The following is a 26,821-nucleotide window of genomic DNA, read 5'->3' as shown; positions in this document are numbered from 1 at the left end:
AGAAGCCAGAGAGAGGAGTGAGAATATGTGAGAGAAACAGCTCTACAGACACTAAGGTCAATGAAGAAGGATGGGGAGGAGGTGCTCCAGGTGCTGGAGTTGCAGCCCGTGGTGAAGACCATAGTGAGGGCAGGCTGTCCCACTGCAGCCCATGGAGTTCCATGATGGAGCAGATATCCACCCGCAGTCCATCAAGGCTGTGACCCCATGGGAAGCCCATGTTGGAGCAGGCTCCTGGCAGGACCTGTGGCACACACTGGAGCAGGTTTGCTGGCAGGACTTGTGACCCTGTGGGGGACCCACACTGGAGCACTCTGTTCCTGAAGGACTACGCCACGTGGAAAGGACCCACGCTGGAGCAGTTTGTGGAAAACTGTCTCTCATGGGAGGGAGCCCATGCTGGAGCAGGGCAGAGTGTGAGGAGTCCTCCCTCTGAGGAGGAAGAAGCGGCAGAGACAAAGTGTGATGAACTGACTGCAACCCCCATTCCCCATCCCCCTGAGCCGCTGGCGGGGAGGAGACGGAAAACTTGGGAGTAAAGTTAAGTTCGGGAAGAAGGGAGAGGTAGGGGGAGGTACTTTTAAGATTTGGGTATATTTCTCATTATCCTACTCTGATTTGATTGGTAATGAATTAATATTTTTTTTTCCCCTCAAGTTGAGTCCGTTTTGCCCATGACATAATCAGTGAATGATCTCTCCCTGTCCTTATCTTGACCCATGAGCCTTTCATCATATCTTCTCTCCCCTGTCCAGCTGAGGAAGGGGATTGATAGGGCAGCTTTGGTGGGCACCTGGTGTCCACCCAGGGTCAGCCCATCATAACTACTCTGAACAACACTTTGAAAAATACCGGTTGTCTTGAGAAGTAAAATATGCAGTTAGAAGTGAAAAAGTCTGGATGTTTCGGCTGTTTCTTGAAAGAATAAAATAACAAAGGGCTGGTCCCTCATTGGTACTCATCTTTTATTGTACTAATATGCGACACAGTAGTCCAGTTAATTCCTTAAATAATTATTTTCCTATACTTCTGTGATAACACAGCACAATACTATGTGACAGTTTTAAATAAATTATTAAAATCTTAAGTATTTTCACAAAAAATGTTTTAAACCCCCAACCTATATATGAATTATCTTACATTAAACAAGAGAAGAAAACTTTTAAGCATATTTAGGTGTCCAGCTCCAGTGAAATTAACAGCAACTATACATACTAAAATAATGATTTGTTTAAGATACTTCAGCAACTAATGAATCCTGGTTTCTTAACAGACTTTGGTCCTATACTTCCCATTCTGGAACAACAGTTCCAGATCTTTTCCATGACTTCACTGTCTGTCTCCACACATCCTAGACTTGCCACATCACTTACCTACTTTTGTTTTGCTGTCAGAAGGGGAAAAGCAGCAAATCCTATGGCTAGTTTGAACTATATGCTGATTTACCAGCCAGTAGCTGCCAAAAGCAATAGGTAGCATTTGAGTTCAGTTTCTTTTGCCCTGCTCTTTCTCCCCTACATACCCATTCGATTTTAACAAATATTGAACTAACTTAATTTTGATACCTCTAGCGATGAAAGATTATCAAATTGGCTCAAGACTGATCAACAGCTTCAAAAGTCATTCCGACCAGACACAGTATGATGGGCTAAGACTAAACCAAACATAACACTGTGATTTCTGAAACTGGATAGATTAAAATTAAAAGAGAAACCAAGACACAAAGATTATAATAACAGACAAGGCCAGATAATCCTGCAGTGATTTCATTTAATATTTTATGCAATTTTCAGTCCATGAACACCAAACCATTATATTAAACAGCCTATTTTATTTTACTTTGGCGTGACTGCTGAACATGCATAGAAAAGAATGAGTGTTTCACCTCCAAAATTGTTCCACTGACTTCAGAGATAACGTCTTAATATTTATTGTTAATTTTATATTGAACAAATGATTACAAATAATTATACTATTGGATACAAACACTCACAATCTCTCAAGTAACTCTGCGTTTAAACTACATTACGAGCTGGCTTCAGGCACCAAACCTATAACGAGTTAAAATGAAAAAACTCTATATGCAACATTTAAGAATTTTGGGCATAAAGGATAAAAATGGATATTGTAATTGTATCCAGTCTGTAAGAGGATATTAACCATTCGTGGTAAAAACACAGGTGTAGTAACCAACCCCCAAGACACCACCACATCTTTCACAATTTTCCTTTTAATTTTACCCTCCTTCACAACAAGAGTACCTGTTCACATATCAGTGCCAATCAATGGCTGAGGGGAGCGTATTAAATACCATGGGCCATTCCAAGTTATATGTGGGCTGATTACGAGCCAAAATGAAGAAGGTAGCTCATGCAGTCATACTGAAACCTTTCCCTGAGAGGTAAATTTTAATTTCAAAAGGGACTATGTAAATTAGCCCACACTCGGTACATCTCATCTATAATTCAATTATTTCAGTGAAATATAGAATTACTCACACTGGTACTACAGAAGTTAACACCATATTGACAGAGGGAGGTGGACTGTTCCATGACTCATAAATGTACTGCCCAACTGCAAGGACAAGTCTCTCTCCCTTTTGACAACCCATGTTAGAAATTTGACCTCACCTACAAAACTGCAGAAAAGGGCAAAATACTAACCTACTGACTATTTTGTAGAGACATTGATGACGAGGACAGACAAAAATCAGACTGACGCACAGGCCTTGAGTAGTTTTGTAGATTAGATGCTTTTCTCACCTACCCAGAAAGTCTCTTGCTTCTCTGCTATCCATGTTAAAATTTAAATAAATCCTCCACATTTATTGTTCAGCCTTGATTGTCCCACACCCATCCTGCACTGGTTGTTAATGGAAACAATGCACCAGGAACAACAGTCCCAGTTCTTCCCACCAATGTCTGTATAGCCTGACCGCTGCTCGACTTAAACAGTTCAAAGGGTATGAAAAATGACAAAAAGTTGCTTTAATTCTAATGTGTTGCATAAAAATATTGCCAAAGGAAGTTTGCTACACATTTGAAGGTATAGCGTGAACTGAGATTGTCTGGACTAATATTTAGGGATTTTGCTAACTAGGATTCACAGAATCCTAGACTTATAGAATGCCAGGTTGGAAGGGACCTGAAGAACCACCTGGTCCAACCTTTCTTGGCAAAAGCACAGTCCAGACAAGATGGCCCAGCACCCCATGCAGCTGAATCTTAAAAATTTGACAAAGATTACAAAAGCTGAAGTTCACAGCACCAACCTAAGCTTTTATTTATAAGAGGAAAAGTCTTTACATCATTAAAATTCTGCTTCCTGAGCTTTATTTTTTTCCTGAAGAGGATGTTCTTCCTTCCCCTTTAGGACAAGTACTTTCTAGAGAAAAAAAAACCAAAACATCATCTCATTCCGCTCATAAGGTCGGGACAACTTGTCAGGGAGATGAGAAGGACAGTCCCGGTTATGCCCTTGGTTTTCTCCCCAGACACACGCTGCCCGGGCAGAGGGAACCCGACGGCGTGTGCCCACCATACCGGCAGATCCCCGGGGTGCCGCCGGGCCCGCCGAGCGCTGAGGGCGCGGGGGACGGGCCCGCCGTTCCTCGGTGCCGGAGCTAATCTTTGCCTCCGGGGCGGGAGGGGAGAGGCCTGCAACGAGGGAAGCCAAAATGGACCCGGTGCGCCTCGAGTCTTCCCGCACCCGTGGGTGGGAGCCCCTGAGGGGAGAGGGAGCATCGGGCGGTCCAGGCTTCCGCGCAACGAGGGAGAGAGAGCAAGGTGGACCCCGGCGCCTCCTCGCAGCTGGAGACGGACTCCCTGAGAGGAAAGTGGGGGTGAAAAGACGTTCCCGCTCGCCCCGGCCCGGGAACAAGCGCTGGAGGGCGGCGTGGGCCGTTACTTACGGAGCCCGGCGGCGGTCCCGCAGCTCCGGAGCGCCGCCGGTCGCCATGGAGACGGCGTCGGGCCTCGGCCGCGGCTCCGCTTCCTGCCGGTGCCAACGCCGCTACTGCCCGGGCGGAAACAGGCAAGGCGGCCCCGTCAGCCACGCGTGCCGCTACCCGCCCCCGCCCGCCACGCCGCGCGGAGGGGCTGTTTCCCGCCGGACGAGTTATGCGGCGAACCGACCGCCTCCATCGACGGGCCGGCGGTGCGGGGCAGGTGGGTGCTGGCCGTGGGGTCTTGCTGCTGAGGTGGGTCGGCGGCCTGGTTCTGCCGTCCGTTGGCACTAACGGCTGTGGCGAGGGGGCGATCCTTGTGCCGCAGTCCCCGTGCTGAGGCGGCAGTGGGGGTGGGAAGCTTCCGGCGGCCGCGGCCGGGCTCCGAGCGGCCGGGCTCCGAGCGGCCGGGCTCCGAGCGGCCGCCCTGCCCTCCTTCCGCGGGTCCTGCCGGCCTTCCCCCGCCGCCGAGCACCGTGTCCGCCGGTGCTGCGGGGTGGCTCCGCAGCGGCGCTTCGTCCTGGGCGGTGGTGGGGAAGCGGCGCTATCGTTTTTGCGTGTTTTTTTTTTTTAAATTCTGGTGGGTTCCTTAAGGAGAGAGGGGCCTTCGTGGGGAAAGGTGTGGGACGGGCACGCGTGGGTGCGAGGGGCTCCCCCAGGGGAAGAAGGGGGGCCGCCCGGCAGTCGGGCGCACCCTCTGTGCGGTTAGTGCTCTGCCAAGTTTTAAAAACATACTTTTTCTTCCTCCACGAAAAAAGGATTTATTCTGAAGCATGGCGGTAGTCGCCAGAAACCAGGTTCAGTGCTGAAACTGAAAAAAAAAAAAAAATTCTTTTTCATTCTTGCAACAATAAAGACTTGCGAAACTCGCAAACTTACAAAAGTCCTCCTTATTGAGTGTCAGGGTGCTTTCTTGTCAGAAAGTCCTTGATAAATCAGCTACTACAAGTTTGGGATTTCAGTATACCTAAGAAATTGCTTGAAGCTCAAGCATTACTGTGCTCTTCCTGGCATTTAATTCTCCTGTTTATTTTTTTCCTGCTGAGCTTGATGACAGAGGGCCAAAAATAAAAAGCACCCGAGTAGTTAGGTTTACTTAGGGACCCCTGCTAACTTTATATGGTTTTGTTCACCTTTTTTTTGCCTTTATATGCTCTTCTACTTTAATATTAAAAAACTTACGCCTTCTTACCCAGGAGGATGAAGGAGGATCTATACTGTGAATATCACTGTGCAAAACCCAAGCCATACCTTTTTTTCTTGCATGTATCTCATTCCAGAATGGACAAAAACTTCTGTGTACTTAACTTTTTTCATATATTAAGCACAGTATTGCTTCAAAATAAAAAGTGTATGTATAACACGTTTAGGTTCAATATAGTTCAGACAGTTAAAACACAAAATGATTTTAAAGGAGTATGAACAGCTTCTGAAACGTGATATACTAAGGAACTGGGACAAGAAACAGCATAACTTCAATCACTTTGCATATGACAATCTATGGGATGGAATGGACACGTGAATTAAGCTGGGGTTTTTGCACTTATATAGGAATGTAAGTGTGCTTAGGGCTACAGTCTGTTTCACAGTCCCATAGTTTGTCACATTTCCTCATTTTTGCTTTTTTTAACTGTTTCTCTTTCAAGCTGTAGTTATATTTATTTAATTTTCTTACATAGTGCTAAGAAAGTAATTTCCAAGCCAGTCGGACTATGGCCTTTGAAAGGATAACACAAAAGGACTGGTACCAAATCCTGGGTGCAAAGCCATCGGACAGTCCGGCAGAACTAAAACGGAAGTACCAAAAACTTGCTTTATTAGTAAGTATGTTTTTGTTATTTAAGATGTGCTAAAATAAATTTTATAAACCGATACGATAATTGCATGTTTTGTTTTTATATTTTTGTATAAATATAATTAATTAGAGTATGTTTATAATATCAGTTCACTGAGGCTGGTTTGAGTTTGAAATAAGCATCTCGAGTTTATGAGTTATCGTTATGTTTTGCAAAGAGGAGCTGTAGTGTTCAGGCTCCAAAACACTGATATGTCTCCCAGCTTTGCTAAACGTTTGTGCATGAATTTAGCCAAATACTTGTTCATCAGGTGCTGGATAATCAGGCACACAAGTTAAAAAAGGACATTGTTTGTAGCACATAGTTGTGAAATTTGCTCATTGATACTTGTAGTATTTACTACGATGTGTGCAGTTACAGTGTGCTGAATGCAACCCTTGCATATATAAAGAGCAAAAAGTTCTTCCTGATAGGCTGCAGTAATGGAATAGAAAACGTGTAGGAAGAAAATATGTTAATATCAATTTTATTTGAAAATTTCTGGTGCATTTTTATGGAGTTATGTTTTTGGTTGTGCATTAAGACTTGATGTTCTGTGAATTCTCTTAATTTTTCTTGTACTCTGGTATATAAGAATCTCAGAGCTTTACCAGATCACTTTGTATGATTCTTGGTTCTTCTATTTTACTCCTTCCCCTGAATTCAGACTTTTTGCTCAAAAGATGCTTTGGCCTGGCTTTCAGAGGAAAATGGGGTGTTGGGTTTTTTTTATACTGTTGACTGTTTTCAGCCAAATTTAATAGACAAACAGAATTCCCAAGGTAACTAAATTCCTAAGTTTCTTGAAAACTGGAAACCTTATAGAGAAGAAGGAAGAACATGAGCAGAACTCAGTTTTTATATATTCCTTTAGGTAGCTACTAGCTAGACTGTCAGTATTGGCAAGGCATTAGAGAGCGCATGCACGGCTAATCATGCTTGGCTTGAGGTGGCAGAATGAATGTGATAACAAGTTGGGATTTTTAAGTGAGATAAAGAGAATGCTAGTCACCAGGAGACTTGAGTTTTATTAGAGTTGAAATAAATTCATGGGACGGTTTGAGGGGGAGGTTGGTTGTTTGGACCTTTTGTTGTTTTTTTTTAAATAAATTTAAAAACTTTAATTTAAAAAATTTTAAATTTAAAAAAATAAATTTAAAAAAATAAATTTAAAAAATGTCTAGCCCTGTGAAAACTGTTTTAAAGGTCATTTCACCAGTATGTTCCAAATTTACACATTTTGATACTCTTCAGTTGAATTTGCTAAGCAGTCCTGCTGTACTCCTCCTCAGTGCTTTCTGCTAACTTATTTCTTTGTCTGAAACTCTTCCGTATAGTTAGAGTCTTAAGTTTCAACAGTTTACAAGAAGTTTGCATGCAGATATAGGACATAAATCCTTTGGTGAACACTTTGGAAACCAAGCTTCTTAGTTCGCTGTTCGTAGAAATAGTTGTTTTCTTGGACCTCCTAGTGTTTTTGTTTTGCTGAGTTACTAGTAAAATGTGAAAAAATGTTAATAATGATCTAGTTGTCCTTAATGAAAACAACAGGGAGACCACAGTGTAAAATACCTTTTCTGTTCAGATAGAGGGCTACTTAAACTGAATACTGGGGTGAATTAGTATATTTCTTTCACTATGTAATCCATGTATAATAATGGCATTAAAATCATATGTAAAGTATTGTTCAGGGCTGTTTGCCACAGAACTGAAATTATGTAGTACCTTTCCTGTATGATTTTTTTTTTTTAAATGAAACTGACCCTTTGTGTTATAGTGCTGTACTTTAATTATTTTGAAGTGTATGAAGTGAGAATTGTTGGAGTTTACAACTGTCTGTTTACATCTATAACTGTAGGGTTTGAATATGAAAATATTATTTTAATATACAAGCTTTTCATTAGAACCTGTATATTTCCAAACTAATTGGTTAGTGCTTTTTATTTGAAAACTCAGTGAGAAATCTTAGAGAAAATGAAGATACTTTTTTTTTTTTTTCCTTTTGCTGCTTGGTTCAGAATTCTTTTGCTATCTGTGATGGATCTCTCTGACTAAAAAGCCACACTGTTGTTTACTTGTAGGTGTTTTCTCCAAGACAGATCTGCTGCATGTCTGTTGTTGTTACCATATGTCCTGTCTCTATTCATCTTTTTCTTTTAGCAGGGCTGTTACAGACTCAACTTCTTTGTCCGCTTACTGATACGCCATCTAATACAGTCAGTCTAAAGTCCATAAAACCATGGTGGTAATAGAACAATAATTATTTTTATGTAACTTAAAAAATTTATTGGCTATAGGAATGACTGGAGACTACGCTACATACCTTTGCTAATAGGTGTTCCTATAGTATAGTTACAGTGCGAAAGTCATTGCCACAGATGATGTTGGGTCCAAGGATTCCATGGTTGAAAAAGTTGTTAGATGTTCATGAAAGAAAAGACTACCACAGCACTTTAACACAAAAAATTACTCTCTGATTTTTTACTTTCTGATTCAGAAATCCATGAGTTATGGACTTCTGAATGTTGGTGGAGTACATAAGGGAGTCATTGTATGTTTGTCCTGTCCTGTTGTTATTCCTGAGGCTTCCACTGTTCATTGTTAGTAAAAAGCATAGCACTGGCTGGACCTCTTGTCTTACCTGTTGTGCCCTGTTGATAGGAAGTAACTCCCTTGCTCCCCAGGTAAAGCTTGTGCTTAGAGCTCTTAGTAGCTTCACAGCTTGGACAAAGTGCTCAGTTTGGTTTTCTAAAGCTGTTGCTGGAGATAGTGGTGGCAGAAGTAGTGGCAGTATTGGTGTGGGCAGAGAACAGGTCTACCTGCAGGTGATTTTATGTACTGTGGTGGTAGTCAACTACCTGAGGAACTCCAATTTAGAAGCTGGAATAGCAAATGACCACAGCTGTGTATTCCCTATTAAAACATTTCATGATAAATTATGTGGTCAATACAGAAAATTTTCTGGTTTATGTGTAGCAGCAGAAGTTAACCTCCAGAAGCGTGGTACTGTGCTAATTACCTTAAAATCCTAAAGTTTATAAACCAACTTGCATCTCGAATACAAATTGCAATTGATATGTTATTCTGAGTATTCTGATCATAGATGTTCATTAGCATCACGCATAATAGATGGTGGAATTTATTTTTAAAAATAATTTTGCTGTTAAAATAAAAATGACAAATGTCTGAGTCCAAGCCTTCTTCAAATGATCCCCAGTGCTTCATGTTGAGCATTTGCTTTTTGCCATCTGCTATTTTCTATTTGTCAACACATGTATGCTTAGCATCTTGAACGAACAGGCAGATGTAAATTTCCAAAGCTAAAAAGAGTTGGAGATCTTGCCATATGTCATCCAAAAGATAACTATATTTGTAGTTAAATCTCAGGACTGACCTTAATAATAAAAAGTAGTATGTAATGAAAAATGGTTGAATTGTAGGTTTGTAAGAATGAATTTATAAGGGCAAATTAGCTTAAAACAGATAATTTTTTAAAATTTAGCTTGTTTTTGTCAATTCTAACAAATTGATGATAAAAAAACATTATTAATCCATAACAAATAAAACTGTGCATATGCACCCTACTAGAGTGAATACATTTACTTACCGGTTTGCCATATTTTGCTTTGCTGTACTTACTGTTTTCATCTGGTCAGGTCACAACATATGTCTAAGTGAATTATTTTACTACACATAATCTCAATTCCATCTTTAAGAGTAGTATTGATACAGAAACTATGACAGGTTTGGCCTAAAAGCGGTGATGTTTTTTTAGTCAGGTTTTTTTTTTTTTCTCACCTTCTAAGTATTTAAGTAAACTTTGTATTTATAAAATTTCCTTGCAACTTAATGAAACTTAAATTTATTTCTTTTAAATTCTTGTGTGCTTAGGTGACTCTGATACCTGGATCATGTTGATACTTTATTCTTGTAACAATCAACAGCAGATGAAGGTGGCAAGCTTCTGGGCACAAGACATGTGTGACACTGGCAATTTTATAAATAGCTTATTTTTAAAGCAAAATCAAACTTTTGGCTCATGCTCTGGTGTCTTCTCTAGCACAGAGCTCAGACAGTAATTCTGAAAGGGAAAAAAAAGAAATACAAAATATGTATTTTTTAACCAGCATAGCTCAATGCAAAGATTCCTTGATTGGCTGTTGTAAGTTGGTGCTAAAGTGCTTTCTGAAGCACAAAAGATTTGTGGTTTCCATACTCTAAAGGAATCGCAACAAATTTTAAGAATTCATATGTTGTCTTAGTGGTAGGAGTTTGGTCTTTAATCTTCTGTCTTTGGAACATGCTGATGGTTTTGAGCTATTTGGGATACATATAGTCTTTTTACCCACAGTTACACACACAGTAGTTTCAGCAAGATTTCTTAAATGAATAAACAGGTTTTATGCTCTATTCTTAGTTTTTCAAGGTATTCATACAGCTTCTAGGAAGGAAAGTGCTTATGTTCTGTTTCTTAATGTGTATAACAGAGGATGAAATTAGAGTAACAAAAATAGCATATTCATGAAAAAAATTACCCATCTTATTATTGGCACAGTTACATTTCCTTTTGGTCTAATACTTTGTGGTCAAAGAATGAGTTGCTAGATTGTTTTCAAATTTTCATGTAGCTGCTCTATATCTGAAAACTGCTTTTTACAGGGAATGAAGTCCCCAAACGCGTAAGCTTTGTCTAGCTGAAAATCAGGTGTTGGTTCCTGTTGATGCTGATGATATTATAGGATACCTTTCAACTGGAAAAAAAATTACTGTGCAGGAAAATTATATGCTGCTGTTACAATGTGTGCCCTAATCTTAAAGAAAATCCATGTAATTTGAACAGGGAGTATGCAGGAAGCTCTTATTTTTAATATGGTAAGGAAATAAAATGTGCCATTTAACACATAGTGTTACAAAGATTATCTTTTTATCACAAGGGGGTAGAAAATTTGAAAACAGAAAGCATCAGGCATAGGTGGGTGATTCGGCAACAATAAAAAATGATGCTAGTAGAAATTTAATTTAATGCAGCAAAATAACTTAAAGAAGAGATTGTTCTGTTGAGCTTCTGTAGAGGAAAGGTATTTGTCTTTCTGGAGAGGAAAAAAAAAATCTGTTGCATCTTATCAGATTTATGTACACAAGAAATGCAGAGTGTATGGAAAGTGAAAGATCTGCTTCCATGATTGTTGTGTTAAAGTTTGTTGCAAAATGAATTCGGTGTTACTCCTGAAAGCATTTGCCTACTGAGGAACTTCTTTTCATGCTGAATTTAAATTAAGAATTTGAATTTCTAAAATGAAAACACTTTGGGCTTTGTATCAGAAGTCTCATAATAATGCTTTTCATAATGAAAGTTATGCAGTGTCTGTGTTGCTTTTCTTAATAGCTTTTCCAGTTTTTTTTATTTTTTGTTTGAATAGCAGCATCCTTCGTAGAGATACTTAACAGATCATCATGCTTATCTAACTCTAGTTTTGGCTGACTTGTAGAAAAGGGATTTTGTAATTTGACAGTGTGAACAGAAGTTGTTCAGTGCAGCCTGGTTGTAGCTTGACTGAAGTTAATATAATTGCAACAGAGAGGAAGATAAGCCACTAAGTTTAATACACAGGACTGTTGTTGTGACAGTCTGTGTAGTTTTATTTTGAGCTGTTCTTTACATCTGATTTACTTCTTACAACTTTAAGATATGCCCACTTGTGTTTTAGTAAAGTTGGGACTTGAAAAATTGGTTATTAGCTTATATAGTATATAATGAATCTCAGTGCTAAAAAAGTCACTAGTTCAAACAGCTCGATTAGCTGGATCATGGTCACGCTGATGTTCCTGCTGCTGTTCAAGCTATGAGAGCTTTTGTTCAATTTATCCACCTGTTTTTTTGTGGTGGTTGTTGTTTGGTTTTTTTTCTTACACCAGAAGAGTTCATTATGATGTTCAATAGTAAGTCTGAAGAACAAGTGTTTGCCCTGGCAATGATCATATTGCAGTAATGGGAACTTCTATCAACCTGAATGGTATCACAAATTCATTGAGTCAAAATGGTACTTAAAAGCCAAACGTTCTGGAGACACATGCTCCTGCCACGTGCAGTCATACAGGCTGCTGCATCCGAGCCAAAGCTCCTGCTCAGTCAGTCGGAACTATGTGAAGATGTAATGCTGGTGGCAGTTGGTCCTTGGGCCTTACATTCTCTTGTTAGGGTAACTGGCCAATGGGAGCATGGGTTTTACATAATTAGGCATCTGGCTAATCAAATGAAATGCAGTGATTAACTAATTAGTGCTCTGATTGGTCAACAACCAGATGGAAGGTGTACTCTGAATGCATCCTGTCCAAGAACAGGCTGAGAAAGGTATCCTGACTTGCAGAAGGGAGGGCAGGAAGAGAGGTCATGGATGTAGGTGAAGAGAAAATGTATTAGGAAAACGGGTATATGACAATATTGGCACGTAGTCTGCAGTCCTGTTTTATTAAAGGTGGATGTCCTCCATATCTCAGTTTATATAGAATGATGTCTTGCTTCTTATTACTTTGTAATGTGTAATTTTTTTACATTGATTTTTTAAAATGTAGGTGAGTTTTAACAAGTGGACGGTGTGAACATCCCTATAGCAGAAAGTTATTTTTAACTGTTAACAGAATATGAGAAAACCCATAGTATCACAAAATAAGCCAGCAAGAAAATAATATATTGCTTATCCAGGTGGTTCAGCCAGTTGTGAAAGTGATGTTAGTTTGGAAAGTTATCTCTAAATTTAATCTGTTTACTGACTAGGTTATTGTTCATAGTTTATTTGTTATGATGAGCAGCTTCAGATACTTCATCCTCTGTAGTTTTAAAGTACATACATAAGAAGAAAATCTTAATCACGAGCTTATTAAATTCCATAAAGACGTTGCTTTACTTAATATCTGCAAGTGTTCTTTCAGCACTTTTGAAGATGCATTGAAGTAGTTTTATATTGCATGGTGTGCTTTTCATCTCATTTCTGAAGTGAGACGTCTGAAATAAAAATCATGTAGCGAAAGATATGAATTAAAGCACGAAGAAGGAAGCTAAAAAGACAAGCGTAATGTTTTCATATATGTAAATGGTCTGATTATTCTGACGTTTGAGCAGCCACAGTCAAGAGTACCTTGAGTTGTTCATCATTTTCAAATTGGACTATTTATTTAAGTGTCTGCTTCTGAAATTTTAAGCACGGGGTCAATTATTTAAAGAAGATATAATCCCAGAACATGAGTTTGAAGGATAAGAAATGTTAAGGGTAGAATCAATCATCTTGCAATAACTGTGTTCTTATAAGGATCTCTTATTGCTGTTAAATGAAATTGACTGCATCTGTGTTGAATCTGAAATAGTTACTAGATTTTTTAAAAATACCGTAGTACGATGTAGTACCTTAAAAGGTTTGGTGTTTTGGGGACTTGTGTATTTATTTGTTTTAGATGTAAAGAAATTATCCGTGTAATTTTGGTTTAAAATACATACTATAACTATCATGGAAATTGACAAAAGCAACACATGCCTTCTTTCCTTCATCTTTAGACACTTTAGAGACAGAAAATCATGATCTGAATGACATAAGAACTGTCCCACCCTCCATGTTTTATCTTTTTCTTGCCTCAGTTGATCATGAATGCTTTCTCAGCTCCCATTGAGCCCAGATGCTCAGTGAAGGTGAGCTAATTTGAACTGATTTAATGCAGAAGCAAATTCTTATACCTGAAGGAGTTTCCTGTAGGACACTTTGTAGATAGCTTGTATTATTATAGTAAGAAAGTTCAGCTTTTTTGTTGTAGTCTGACAGTCATTTGGATAAACTATCTGTCATATAATTTTCAGTATGTTAAAAGTAATACTTTAAGGCAAAAAAGTCAATAGTCGTGTATTTTTAAAACTTGAGCTTTCGTTGTTTTTCTCAATAAATTATCAATAACGAAAAAATTCAGTCTGTGTTGGGTTTATGACCTAAGAATCACGGAATCTTCCATGGTTGGAAAGGACCTTTGAGATCATCGAGTCCAACCATACACACACAAAAACCCCCTACAATCTCTGCCACTAGAGCATGCCCTGAAGTGCCACATCTAGACGTTTCTTAAACACCTCTAGGGATGGTGACTCAGCCCCCTCCCTGGGCAGGCCGTTCCAGTGCCTGACCACTCTTTCAGTAAAGTAATTCTTCCTAATATCTAATCTAAACCTCCCCTGCCGCAGCTTCAGACCATTTCCTCTGGTCCTGTCATTATTCACTGGGAGAAGAGGCCAACACCCACCTCTCTCCAGCCTCCTTTCAGGTAGTTGTAGAGGGCAATGAGGTCTCCCCTCAGCCTCCTCTTCTCCAAGCTAAACATGCCCAGCTCCCTCAGCCTCTCCTCATATGACCTGGTCTCCAGACCCCTCACCAGCCTGGTAGCTCTCCTCTGGACACGCTCCAGCACTTCAGTGTCCCTCTTGTACAGCAGGGTCATGGTCAAAGAAGGTGAAGATGAATGAGTTTTCTGAGCAGCATCTTAGCTGAACATTTTTCTTTTCTTGACAAAAACATTAAATAGTAACTAATTAGGTGTTTGAGAAGAAGCTGAACAAGAGTTCCTCATTTAAGAGGTACTTATCTTCTGTCAGAGCATGCCAGCAATCCAGCATTAGTTCCTACTGCTATGGGAGAGCAATGCGAAGTACAGGCTTGATAGAATTCTCTCAGTATAACTATGGCTTCTGTAAACATTGCTATTGAAATTTAAGTAATGAAAACACTGGATTATTCCTCTACAGTTGCTGATCTCTCCTAGGTGATAACTTTACCTTTTCATTTACATCCCCTCGATCAAAATGGGAAAGCTCTGTAAAGCTAAGACCATCTATATAGAGTGATAATTAAATATCAATGGCAAAAAGATCAATAATAAATTCTGTTAAGTGAGCAGAGCATGCTATTGTTGCATGATTTCCTTGAGTCATCTGGAAGGTATGTCCTTTTAGTAGTTATGAGGAGACATTGTCGAAGTTGTTTCCTTAAAGCAAAGGGAGAAAGAAAGAAAGAACCGTGACCAACCTAAAATTAGAAGTTAATACCAAACAAGTGATAAATCCAGATATGAATGTATCCTTTAAGCCATCAGTGAGAATAAATCCAATCCAGACTAGATGCAAAGTTTATATGATTCTGTGGATTATGTCTGGAATTGTTTTGTCACTATGGCTATGAAATTTTGAAATAACTGAATGCTGATGTGTTTTGGGGGTTGGATTGTTTGTTTTAAATGCTGGTGTGATATCCATGAAATGGAGTGTTTGTGCAGTAGTCATCGCATACTTCAGGGCTTCTGATTTTAAGGGTTGAAGCTTCTCAAGATGCTGTAGGCTTATTTGGATTGCCTAAGAGATGAAAGTACTGTCTGTACAATAGGCTGTGGTGCTTCTGGTTGTTTTTTTGTTGGTTTTGATACAGCGTAACATGTTTATTAATGTATCTCTCAAGTTAAGCTGCCTCATATAAGGTAGGTGGTTTCTTCCTGGGTTTTGCACTCAAATTTTTTCTAAACTGAGTGCTAAATTCTGTTAATGTTTAGCTTTTCATGCCCTTTTTCAAAGTTATAATTCAACTGGGGGCTTAGTCTGTTGTTTTGAGGTCATGAATGGCTTCAAATACTGTAGAGATTCTGTATATATATTGCTCCTAGAGATAAGGAAATCTGAAAGAAATATTTTAAAGAAAACAAAAAGCCCCAAACACCTGCAACTTTTGAAGTGTTGTGCATGTGTTACAGTTATGGTCGCTAATAAATAATTTTTTAAAAGTAGTCCTCTGTTCCTCAAGGCCTGCTTTCTACAGTGACTTCTGCAGCTGAAGTGCCTTAGGGTTTTTGATTATTTTGCATTATGCTTAAATCTGACCTCTTAAAGGTGTCTGTCTGTTTTTAGGTATTCCAAATGAATTTGACAAGTAATGGTGTGCTTTGCTTTGGAATGCTGGTTTAGTGGCAGTCATCTGGGGCTGGGGGAGACAACGCAAAAACCTGTGCTTTGTGCTCAGCAGTTCTTAGGAAGCTGTGGAGTATCAAAGCAGTTGACTTTCTGAGCCTGCAGAAAGGTGTTGATCTTGCCAGTGGCGGTGCCAGCTGAAGACTCCTGCCCCGAACTGTCTGTCCCTGCCCTTCTGCCAGATGTTACTCAGCCAGGAAATAGCATCCTGTGAGTTTTCCTTCATCCACTACCATACATGGCAGCTGGAAAAGTTCATGCCTGTTTTTTCAGTAGTTTAAGCAGCCCCGGTTGTTTGGGTTTTGTTGTGTGTTTTGGTTTTTAATAATGCAATACAGGATTCTGGATTTTGCTTTCACATGGAAGTAGCATTTGCCTCAACTAGTTTCCTAACCCTTTGTGTAACTGGCATTATTGTATGACTAGGGCCACATTAACTTTTGCCTAAACAACCAAACAGCATTTAATGTGACATTTAATAGCGTAAATTGTGAGCACAGGGGCCAAAAATTTAAAAGGAGCTTTTAAAATTCCCTTTATGTTTTTCTTTTTAACTTTATACTCCTGTAAGTTTTAAAATATTTTGTTCCTTCCTTCTTTCCTTTGCTCGTTTTTGGCCACTTTTTGTTGCTTTATCTTGTCTTGGTGTGCAGTGTGGTTTCCAAAAGGCTTTTTTAAGTAGCCTTTGAGGCTCTTGGGTGGCTCTTCAGAGGAAAATAAGGAGCCATGGAAGCAGAAGAAAATGAAAGGGAAGCTTTTTCTAAAGATATACTGTCTGGTAACCGTAGGTTCTGTTTTCTCTCCTCATTTTCATACCTTCGTTAGCCAAATTAACCTTTGCTTCTATTTATACAACAACAGTTGATTTTCTTTTTTATTACTAAAACCCAAAACTTTTACATTTAATTTCAGCATTAAGTTTGTTCAAGAGCTGAAAAGGATAAGAAGCGTGAATATTTAATATGGAAGTTGTGTGCTTGCTGTTTTGTTGGGACGCTTCTTAGTCTAATGGTGCTGGATCTTCCCGGAGACTGGGGAATAGGGGGGAAAGGACTAAGAATTCATTACTGAGGCTTCTTAAGGTGGACTGACTATTGCTGCTGCAGAAATGTAGTCCATTTCCCTTGCTAATGCAATAGGTTGTTTTTCTCATCCTGAGAAAGTTTTCAAACAAGAATCTGCCATTACTTGTTTTTGCAGGGGGAGCTGGAGTGCTTTAAAGGAGCAGGTTCATGGAGTGTTCCCTTGAACAGAGTGGGCACCTGCTGGCAGTAGCTGAGAGTAATACGAGAGTGTAAGGTCAAAATAGTAGTATCATATAATACTACAGTACCACGATAAATGAATTGCATTAGAAAAGGATTCCAGTCATACTTGATATAATCTTTAGACTTTAATAATTTACTGCAGAGAATAAAGTCTTTTTCATTAGAAATCACATCTTGCTCTAAGACCAGCTCTGCGATCACAGGACTTTTACAAGTAGCGTCAAATTGAAAGTGACTATTTCCATGGAAGCTGAAATTTACTTCCATAAAAGTATAGTCAGAATTACAGCGGCAATCCTGCTGATAGTGGGGTTAAATACATAAAACAAGTATGCAAAAGGTGGAGATTTTGGCAGCAGACACAAAGTATAGAGAAGGAAAAGCGTATCTCTTCAGATTTTTCAGATGGCGCTCAGCTCAGATTCGTGCCCAACTTGACGAAAGATTAAGATTTTTCCAGTGAATAATAGAACCATTCAAAACTCCGGTCAGAAGTTAAGGTTATAAACCTGTGCGATTCAAATGTGAAAGAAGACGTTGTGGTGAAAGTCTTGGCTTAATCAGAGAGAAGATTGAGGAAGTGTGTGTTTAAAAAAGTCCCAGATGAAAATCAATGAGTTTATGACAGTGTAATTCAATTTTTTTAATTCCAGTTTAGAGTAATTTTCAAGAATTTGCAGCATTGGATTGATAATATCATCCTCTGTTTTTACTGTGACAGTTATGTGGGCTGCATAACTGTTGCGTATTGCTGTGTACATTTAATCCTAATTTTTCCTTTTTCTGACTATTTTTAAAATGGCAAGTTGGGCAGTCTGTAGGTGTTTTCTTCAAAAAATGTTCATTCAATGATGAATAGCTAAAATGTTACGGAAAAATTCCTTTTTCTTCCTATGCGCTGTCTTGATGACGGTTTGCTGCAAATACCTTGGGTTACAGCAAATATTTGCTTATAGTAAGAGCTATAGCAGCCATAATATTATCAGAAGTATTCCTGTTCTGATGGTTCTTATTTGTCTGAAGTTGGAGATCTGCTGTGCTGGATGTTGCGTGCGGCAGTGGTTATCTCTGGCCTGAAGGTATGGAAAAGATAATTAATGTGTGTAAAACATGCGAGCAGTTGAATATTGTGCAGGAAGCTCGGATTGATAGCTGCATAACAGTTTCTGCTTATGGCAGACTGCAAGGAGGAAAAAGGGAGAAGAATGGACTGTTTTCCAGCTAGTTGATCAATGAGTGATGTTAGAAGAACATCATAGAATGCATAAGGTGTAAGAGATTAGAAGGAAAATGAAACTGTCTTTTTTTTTATTTTTCCTCAAATGAGGAACATTTCCTGTGAATAAGAATCATTCTGGAGATGGACAGTGGAGGCTGGAATCAGTGTCAAAGCAGATAACAAGATCAGGTGGGAGAAGGCTAAAGTTGTTAAAAAGCTTAAAGATCGTTTGGGGAAAAAAAGGAAGAGCTGGATTCAAGTAATGAATCAAGAAGATAAATTCCTTGCTCGTTTTTCCAGCTGTCTTTGGACGGACATCCTTTGGGGAAGTTTAAATCTCTATATGAAAAGATTGAATGTCACAAGGAACTCTTCGCTTTCTGTTTCTCCTCTTTGCAAGTGGAAAAAGCAGGCTGCTTCCATGTTCCCCGCTAACTTCTGCCAACTGAGTGAACACGTTGAAAAGGTTGATTGTGGGCTAGGAAGGCAAGTTTAAGACCTGGAATCATTCTTTTCAGGGAAGTGAACAAGTTTCACGTTTCAGAGAGAGTGCTTTGTGGCAAAATCACCGATATGAGAAAAGCACCTTCAAAGTAGTATTGTTTTGTGCTGTTTTAACATAAGACCACACCTCTTTTCTTCTTATTCTCCCCCTTCCCTTTTCCAAATATTTGCTGTGTGAAGCTTTTCAATTCTGATTTGTGCTAGTTACTTAACAGGGGATAGATCACAAAAATGTAAACAAGTGTGGAACCTGATCTAGTGAACGTACTTACTTCATTATGTGAGTATCCTAATGAAGTGCGTTCCTGATATTTTTGCCAATGAAATGTGAGTCCCGTATTTAGCCCACCGAACATACGTCTTGCCTGTTGCAGTCTTTATGTACAGGAAAGGATATGATCACATCCGTTGAATTTAGAAAGCCCATAGGGGAGGAAATGTGAAGCAGATATTTAAAAACAATAAACTTTTTAATTTGCTTTGGTCTTCGTTTTTCATCATGCCGCTGTAGTGCAGAGAAACAATGAAATGTTTTTGATGTAACCTTCTAGTAAGCATTAGGTGGCAGTAGTGCGTTGTATTTGGCAGCTGCTTTGTCGTTTGGTTTTTATCTTCTGCAATCTTCAGTGTAATAAATGGAGAAAACATGTATTTTATTTCTTATAGTTTTTGTAAAATGCTGATTTATGGTTGTTCTGACTGTATGTGACTGGAAGGGCAGCTGTTGTTTGGACTCTTGTATACATGGGTGGGATAAGCATACTGTAGTTTCTGTACAATATTCATGACTTATTTTCTGATACACAGTATCTAACAGTAATAATATTAATTGTAAATATTCTGATGAGAAATGTGCTGTTAATGGCTAAGGGAGTTTAGTTTTGCAGCCTTCGCTTTTTCATAAGCTGTTACCATTTCTAAATTTAATATAGCCTGTTAGATGAAATTTGTTTTTATGCTTGTGTTTACTCTTTTTTTCTTAGATAAAGAACAAACTTACTCTCAAGAGAATGTTGGTAGGAACATAATTAACCTTTCAGCATAGCGGTGTTATTGTCACTCCAGATCTGAGACAAGTGCGGTTACCTTGTGACCCTTTTGAAGGGTTTGTTCCCTTCATCCTTGGTTCTCACAGGTAATGGATCTCAAGGAGTTCGGAACCTGTGTTGCATTGTATTAATTGGGCAGGATGATCAATTAATAGAGGAAGAGCAAGAAAGTGTTGACAGAACATGCTATCTAATTAGTACCTGATGAACCATGTCGGCCACAGAGCCCAGAGTGTGATGTTGCTTCAGGATGGCTCCTGTAAAAGACCTTTATATGCAAAATAGGCCTGTAGAAAAGCTAAAAAAGAATATTTCAGCATAGTTCCAGTGAAGGAAATCTTCATTGCTGAAAAACTTCATTTTCTACTGTGAAGTTGGGGAAAGCTAGGGATACTTAATAGAAGCATCTATCAAAGCATCAAGCCTGTGTTTTGTACAAGCCTTGCTCTTATAAATGATGTAGCCTTTCACTGGTTTAGGTCTTCTTTTTTTTATGTAAGAGGTTATCTACAGGTTATGAAAATAGGTGAAATAGTTTTATTTAAAAAAAAAAAAAAGCTATGTAGTTTTTCTTCTGCTTTTTGGAGCAGTAAGAAGGAAATGCTAGAGCAGTTGGATTTCCTGATGGCTCATGTGATAAAATAGCGAGCAAAATCATTGTAAGTTAAGAGTAGGTAGTATCACAGTGCTTTGAGGTTCCACCCTAACTGTTTTTCTATTACATATTAGTTTGTAATAGTTTTTCTGTTGAAAATTAAGTAATTTTGAATTGAAAAGCACTTTGAGTCCAGCAGGGTAGTACTGCCAGAACTATTTGGTTGCTGATAATTAGGGTATTTTCCATTCATTTGTATAAATATATTGGTAGTTAATTCTGAAATTCTCCCTCCTTCCATGATAGGAGAAAAGTTTAATGTTTACATGTTTAAAACAAACATTTTTTTTTCAAAATGAATTCATTTTCTCCTGCAGTTTAAGGTTCATTGTTTTACTGAAATAAACAAGGTCTTGATTTATTAAATAAAAGTATTCTAAAACATATTTTTGTAAAATACTCAAGTGGTTTTTTAAATCCTGCCCTAATTTAATGAGTTCAGCTGGTGAAGTTGGAAAATGGCTTCTTTCTGTGACCTTTCAGGGAGTGCCACAGGGTGGGGGCCAAGTGCATGTTTGTCACCTTTTTTCTTGACCCGCACAGGTGGCTAAAGCAAGTGCTTTTCTTAAATTTAGTTATGAAAAAAAAATATATCAAATTCCAGTTTAATAAACAATTTTGTAGTTAAGTCTGTGTTCTGATTTAAATCCAACACAGAGTGGGCTCTGCAAGCAAAAAGAGAGTTCAGCCCTAAAGCGTAACAGCTAGTCTCCATAGATTCTAATCTGTGTATCGTGCTGCCCGTAACCAGAGTAAATGATCATTTGGAGTCGGTGTGCTTGATTGCTCAAATATAGATGTTATATACATGCGTGGGTAATACCAAATACGTGTGTTAATGCTATTACATGCTGATAGGGATTTGTGGCTTAAAGTATTCAATGTGACAATGTATGTAAAATTAGCAAAAGTGTTAACTTTAAATGTAGTTATATAGCTCCTGGAGTGTTGTAATTGCATTATATGGTTCCTTTTTTGTGCTGTGTTCAACAGGGAGACTATTCAGTTTTATTTTTGGTGGTGTATCAACTGATCTGGAACTTTCAATATGTGCCATGTAACTTGATTAAAAATATTGCCACAAGCCTTATAATGACATAGTATAGAACTGGAAATGTGCGGTTTTGTTGGGGTGTGGGGTGGTGAGGGGAACACACTCTCCTATACCGTGCAGAGCTTAGCTATAGTATGTTAGATACCTAAGTTTAATATCTTGGATAGTTCTCAACATAAATTTATTGAGCCCTGAGACCAATAGAAGCAGAATGCCTGGTTTTGTGATAATTATCGTGAGGTGTGGGGCTTGATCAGCAACTCATTAAATTGCCCGAGGACAGAGATTTCAGGAAAGGCACCCTTTATTAAAAACCTAAAGTCAGTATGAACTTCGCAACGGACGCGAGGTTTTTCCACTGGCTATTAGACGACTCTCTCACATTCACAGTCTGCGGTAAGAGACTCTGAGATAGGCAGTTCTGGATCAAAGCAACAAAACTCTTCTACTTCCAAACGCAATTTTAGAAAGAGGAGGGATGCTGCGCTGAGCTTAGTTGTCCAAACTTGATTCCAAAGCTATGGGAATATGAAGATTGAACACTGGCTTTTGGGGGGCAGGGGGAAGGAGTACAAATACAAAGAGTGTCAGCCTACCATATTATTTTGATTCTTGAAATGATTTAGAAGAGTTGTTGAATTCTTAGATATTTATAGACGTGGCTTAAATATTGTGGTCACATGGCCAGATTTAAGGAATCTTGTTTTAAGAATTGTAATTTCTTTCTAATAAAAATGTGCCCACGTGGTCTGTAGATAACTAGAGAAATGGATGCAATTATATGACCCAGTCCAGCCCTTGTTTAGAAGTTAGTTTCTCCAGATTTCTGTGAGCATTTGGTCAGATCTACACAGATTTGGTTGTTGGTTTAAATCTAGCCAAGGCTGGTGGTGTCTTAATTGCTACCACAGAGCAACCATTTGGCCTGTGCGAGATGAATGTTGTCAAGGTACCTTCTGCAAGGCGGACATTCATCCACTGGGAATGTATCAAGAAAGTTTTCATTAATTGGTCCCTTTGTTGGCATTTGTGGCGGAGCGGCCAAAAACTGAGTATGAACAGACACTCTGTGTCAGAGGGTGAGATTTATTGGCAAGTCCCAGTAAAAACTGGTCTTTACTACATATATTGTAAGCAGGGGCAAAGGACTTTCCTCCTAAGAACAGCCTGGCATTAAAATTACTCAGATTTTTTTTGTTTTCCTTTTTTTCTTTTTTTTTTCTTTTTTTTTTTTTTAAAGGCAGGGAAATGTAACAAGAATTCAGGCTACAATCAGGAATTAAATAGGAAATAGCTGGTTAATATTTTTCTTCTTAATGTTGACTGTCTTGCAGCTTCCTTTTAATACGATGTGAAGTGTTATGATGAGCTCTGTAGTCTACAGACAAATTCGCATGGACCTATGAATACTTCTGTCAGATAAGAACACTTGACAGTTTTTATCCTGACCTTGTTAGCTTAACCTGTAGATAAGAACAATTACTGTTGATAATGTATAAATGTTGTGTAATGCATGTGAAATGTTTTTAAACGTAGTTTCCAATTTTGATATTTTTATGTTCATGTTAACTCCTGCATTTTGTTCTTAAAAGGATGCACTTCCTTAGGTTGCAAGGGACATACTGGTAACGATTTGTGCGTTTTGTCTTAGTGCAACGTGTTTGTTGCTAAACTTTGTATAGACCAAGACTGTTTGTATTAGGCTTTCTGTTCTGCTTGCTTATGCCTTTGTCTGTAAAGGATTTTAATTTGTATTACAAGGTGGAATAAATAAAATAATAGTTTAGGGTTATTAACCAAATGAACTGTCACACATTGACTTCAAAGAATTCTGATTCTGAAATTTGAATATATTGCCTTTTCACCATTGAGCTTTTGATAGAAGAATAAATAGATTGAACCTCCCAAATACTGATAATGTGGTTTTTAAAGGTGCTTAGTATTAATCTGTGCAATTCCAGTAAGGAGTCAAAGTCTCATTCTGTTGGATTCCTAGCTATGAGCCTGGCCATATTATTTGAAAATAATGGCTTGGGTTTTTCTCTCCTTCCAGCTGCTTCCAATGTTCCGTGCCCCCTGCCCCATTCTTTTTCTTTTCTGAGCAGCGTAGTATCCAACTCTTCTGTCTGCTTGCTGTCATTCACCTCACTCTCCTATCAGGGAAATGGATCATTGATGTGTGCTGCCGTTATCTCATACTATCCGATGTCTATCCATGACGACTTTCACTTTTGCGATGTTAATCCAACCGACTCTTTGCATCCCAGTTTTGTGACTTTTACCTTTTCTGTTTGCAATTTTAATTCAATTCCGTCATTCACCAAAAGTGGTATCTTCACCAGATATGGAGCAGTGCTCTATTTGTAAAGTTTGGGTTGCTCTTCCCTGACCATTACCGAGCGTCTTTTACCTCTGCTTATTTTAAAGATCTTTTTACAAATTCCAGGAAGTATTGTAGTTGTTGTGCAGGTCATGAACACTGTGGCTTACTGTTACTTTTACTGTGAAAAAAAAAAAATAAATAAAAAGAAATTCATACTTGGCTGGAAATCTTATTTCTAGCTGCATTACATGCAAAAATACTGTCGGGCTATAAAACTGTCATAGCTACTGCTATATGCCTAACATGGGGAAAGGGAGAAGGATGCTAAGAGATACTAAGTTAATTTTAGATGTTAATATTCTATCATGACTCTTACTTACAGCTTAGATTTAGTCATTAGATGTAGTTCCTACAAAAGCACAAGTACTTGAATGCGTGTAAGTAATCCCCTGTTAAAATTTTACAATTCGATTGGGCACATTTCTAGCTTGAAATGTATGCCTTATTCTCAAATATAGGCACACATCCCCTATTGAAATAAAGCAGGAATTCAAGACTTGTCTAAACTTGTCAAATTAATTTAGCAAGGTGATTGCATGGCACTGTAGGTAATTGCAGAGTTAAAAGTCTTTAATAAATCTGATAGTTTAGAAATTTACTGTGCTGTAACTGTTGGTGGTTGCTTTATGATTCGTGATAATAATTGCAGAATAGTCTAACTTTTTAATGTTTCAGCTCTAATGGTTTCATCATTGTTCTGTCTCTGTCTTCACTATTTAGTTCTAGAACCTTGGTAATGGTTTCCCTTACAACAAAAAAAACCTACAAGGTGTATAACAAAAATTAAAAAGGCTGAAAATATTTGTGTAAAATTATTGTCTTGGGAGAGAAGGTCAAGATTTAATGCAGCCACATCTGGTTCGTCTTTTTTCTATTGCCTTTTTATTTGCTGTTGAAGATTTCTCCAAATATTTAACAATTTTGCATGACATATTGGAAAGTAAGAAAGAAAGCCATAGAAAGTGGAGACTAGTCCTTATTTCAACTGTGGAAAAAATTTAGCAGCTGATCTACTTCATTTTCCTGTCAAAAAAAAATAGAAAGTTTACATTTTAAACAGGCTTATTTAAAAGTGGTATAATTTTAGGGGGAAGAAGTTCTTTACAATTATCTGTGAAATACACAGTAGTAAATGAAAGCCCTTTTTCATAACTTGAATAAGAATTTGGAAGTGGTACGTTTTGTAAGGAAAAAAGCCTCCTGTTTTGATGAATGGAATTGGGGATGTGGTGCATCTTTGGTGAATACCCCTTATACACAAGGCAAAATGACCACGGTAAAGTATTAAGTAATAAATGAGAAGGAATAGCACTTTTTTTAACCTTTTCTAAATATTCAGCCTTTTCAACGTGTCGTGTGGGAAAGTAGTTAGGAGTAAAAGTTTGACTATATTAAGCGGTTTAGTGTATTCCACAGTTTAGTAAGAGATAACAAATTTAGTGTAAAAAGTGCCTGTATCCGTCACCCTTCCCCTCCCAGTAAGTCATGTTGATTCTCACCGGGTGCTGTAAATTTCTTTTGAAAAATAAATTCATGAGCAGCAGTAAGAAATGTACATTAAATTGATTTAACTGGAGGTTTTCTGCTTGCTAATTTGAATTTGATTAAAATCAATCAAGCCTACTGCATTTATTGCATGAAGTTAAGCAACTTGTACGAGTGTTAGAGGGTAGGGACCGTAGTGTGTCATCTCTGCGTTGCTTGATTTGCTCAACCAAGGCTCAACCAGTTTAGTTTCCCATCTGGTGGTATGAGAGTTGTTAAGGTCTGTTGGTGGGGTTATTGAGATGTAATATCATTACAGTTATTTGCCAGATGATCTTTTTTAACTGCCAGGGATTAAAGTCCAGGGATTAATTTTGCGATTCTTAAAGTGCAGAAGGGATCAAACTTCCTGGAGTACAAAGTAGGCGGGAATAAAAAACGTACCAGTTGAATGTGCTGTAATGTGTTCCAAATTCTTCTATAAACCCTGTGGGTGAAAACCATACACGTGGCATGCTGTATAAATGAAAATATCAGAGTTTCCTAAGAGAAAGAGAGCGGTCACGGCGTTTAATTTTGGGGATTGTTTTACTTGACTTGGTTGAACTTGTTAATGGTGATTGTAATGTAAAAGCAAAAGTTTGCAACTATTATTTTGAGGATGTTGGCTAATGACATAAAGAAGTGCTCCTATCAGCTGCAAGAATCAGTAAGAAAGTAGTAGACAAAGTCCTTTGAGCGCTAGCAATATATGATGGAACTCAAGTAATTTTGGGAGAGTCTACATTTCTAATTATTTGGTGAATGCAACCACATTAACATCTTTTTTCTGAGACGAAAGTTTGCTCACTTGATTGTTTTTTATTCTATAGTAGATATCAAAGGCAATAGATTAACATAATGAAATACAATTAATTTACTTAAACTAAGATGTTCCATGAAAAAGTTCTACAGTTTTGGATACTTCCGTAACTATGAACTGAACCTGTACCTGTGTTTCAGGGTATGTTTGCCAGGTGATGCCGTTCTTCACTGTACGCAAACTGCTGGAAAGTACAATCTGATGTATATTAAAAATAAGACAGTTCAATCCAGTTGTTTTAGAAAGGTAAAACAATGATGCTGTGATTGAAAAGGGCGTGAGGTTAAGTTTGTATTAGCCTGCTTTTCTGCTTCCCTGCAGCACGAAAAATTTCACAAAGTCCATTTAAAGCGTGTTTTTCATTTCAGCTTTGGACTTCAAGGTTTGTGCTTTTTCAAATTTTTCTTAGTGATTGTAAAAACTAAAACAAACAACACCCCTCACCTCCACCCCCTCCCCCCCCAAAAAAAATAAATTAATTCTTACACCAAGAGCTAAAATCCTCAAGAAACACTATGACAATGTGACATGAGGTAAACATCAGGGAAGCGAGCAGTATCACATGTACATGCAAGC

General features: G+C 38.3%; 1 protein-coding gene across 1 annotated transcript in view; it reads left to right on the top strand.

The window, feature by feature from the left end:
* The first annotated feature begins 4,031 nt into the window (after positions 1 to 4,031).
* DNAJC24 (DnaJ heat shock protein family (Hsp40) member C24) overlaps positions 4,032 to 26,821 on the top strand; it is a 39,901-nt gene continuing 17,111 nt past the window's right edge. The window contains exons 1-2 of the mRNA XM_074586238.1: positions 4,032 to 4,166; positions 5,623 to 5,763. Coding sequence (XP_074442339.1) covers positions 5,656 to 5,763 — 108 coding nt within the window. The 5' untranslated portion in view covers positions 4,032 to 4,166; positions 5,623 to 5,655. The remainder of the gene's footprint in view (positions 4,167 to 5,622; positions 5,764 to 26,821) is intronic.

This window comes from Larus michahellis, chromosome 4, assembly GCF_964199755.1.
Source record: "Larus michahellis chromosome 4, bLarMic1.1, whole genome shotgun sequence".
Taxonomy (NCBI): domain Eukaryota; kingdom Metazoa; phylum Chordata; class Aves; order Charadriiformes; family Laridae; genus Larus; species Larus michahellis.
Note: the sequence above shows the minus strand (reverse complement) of the source record. Positions and strands in the feature narration are given on the sequence as shown.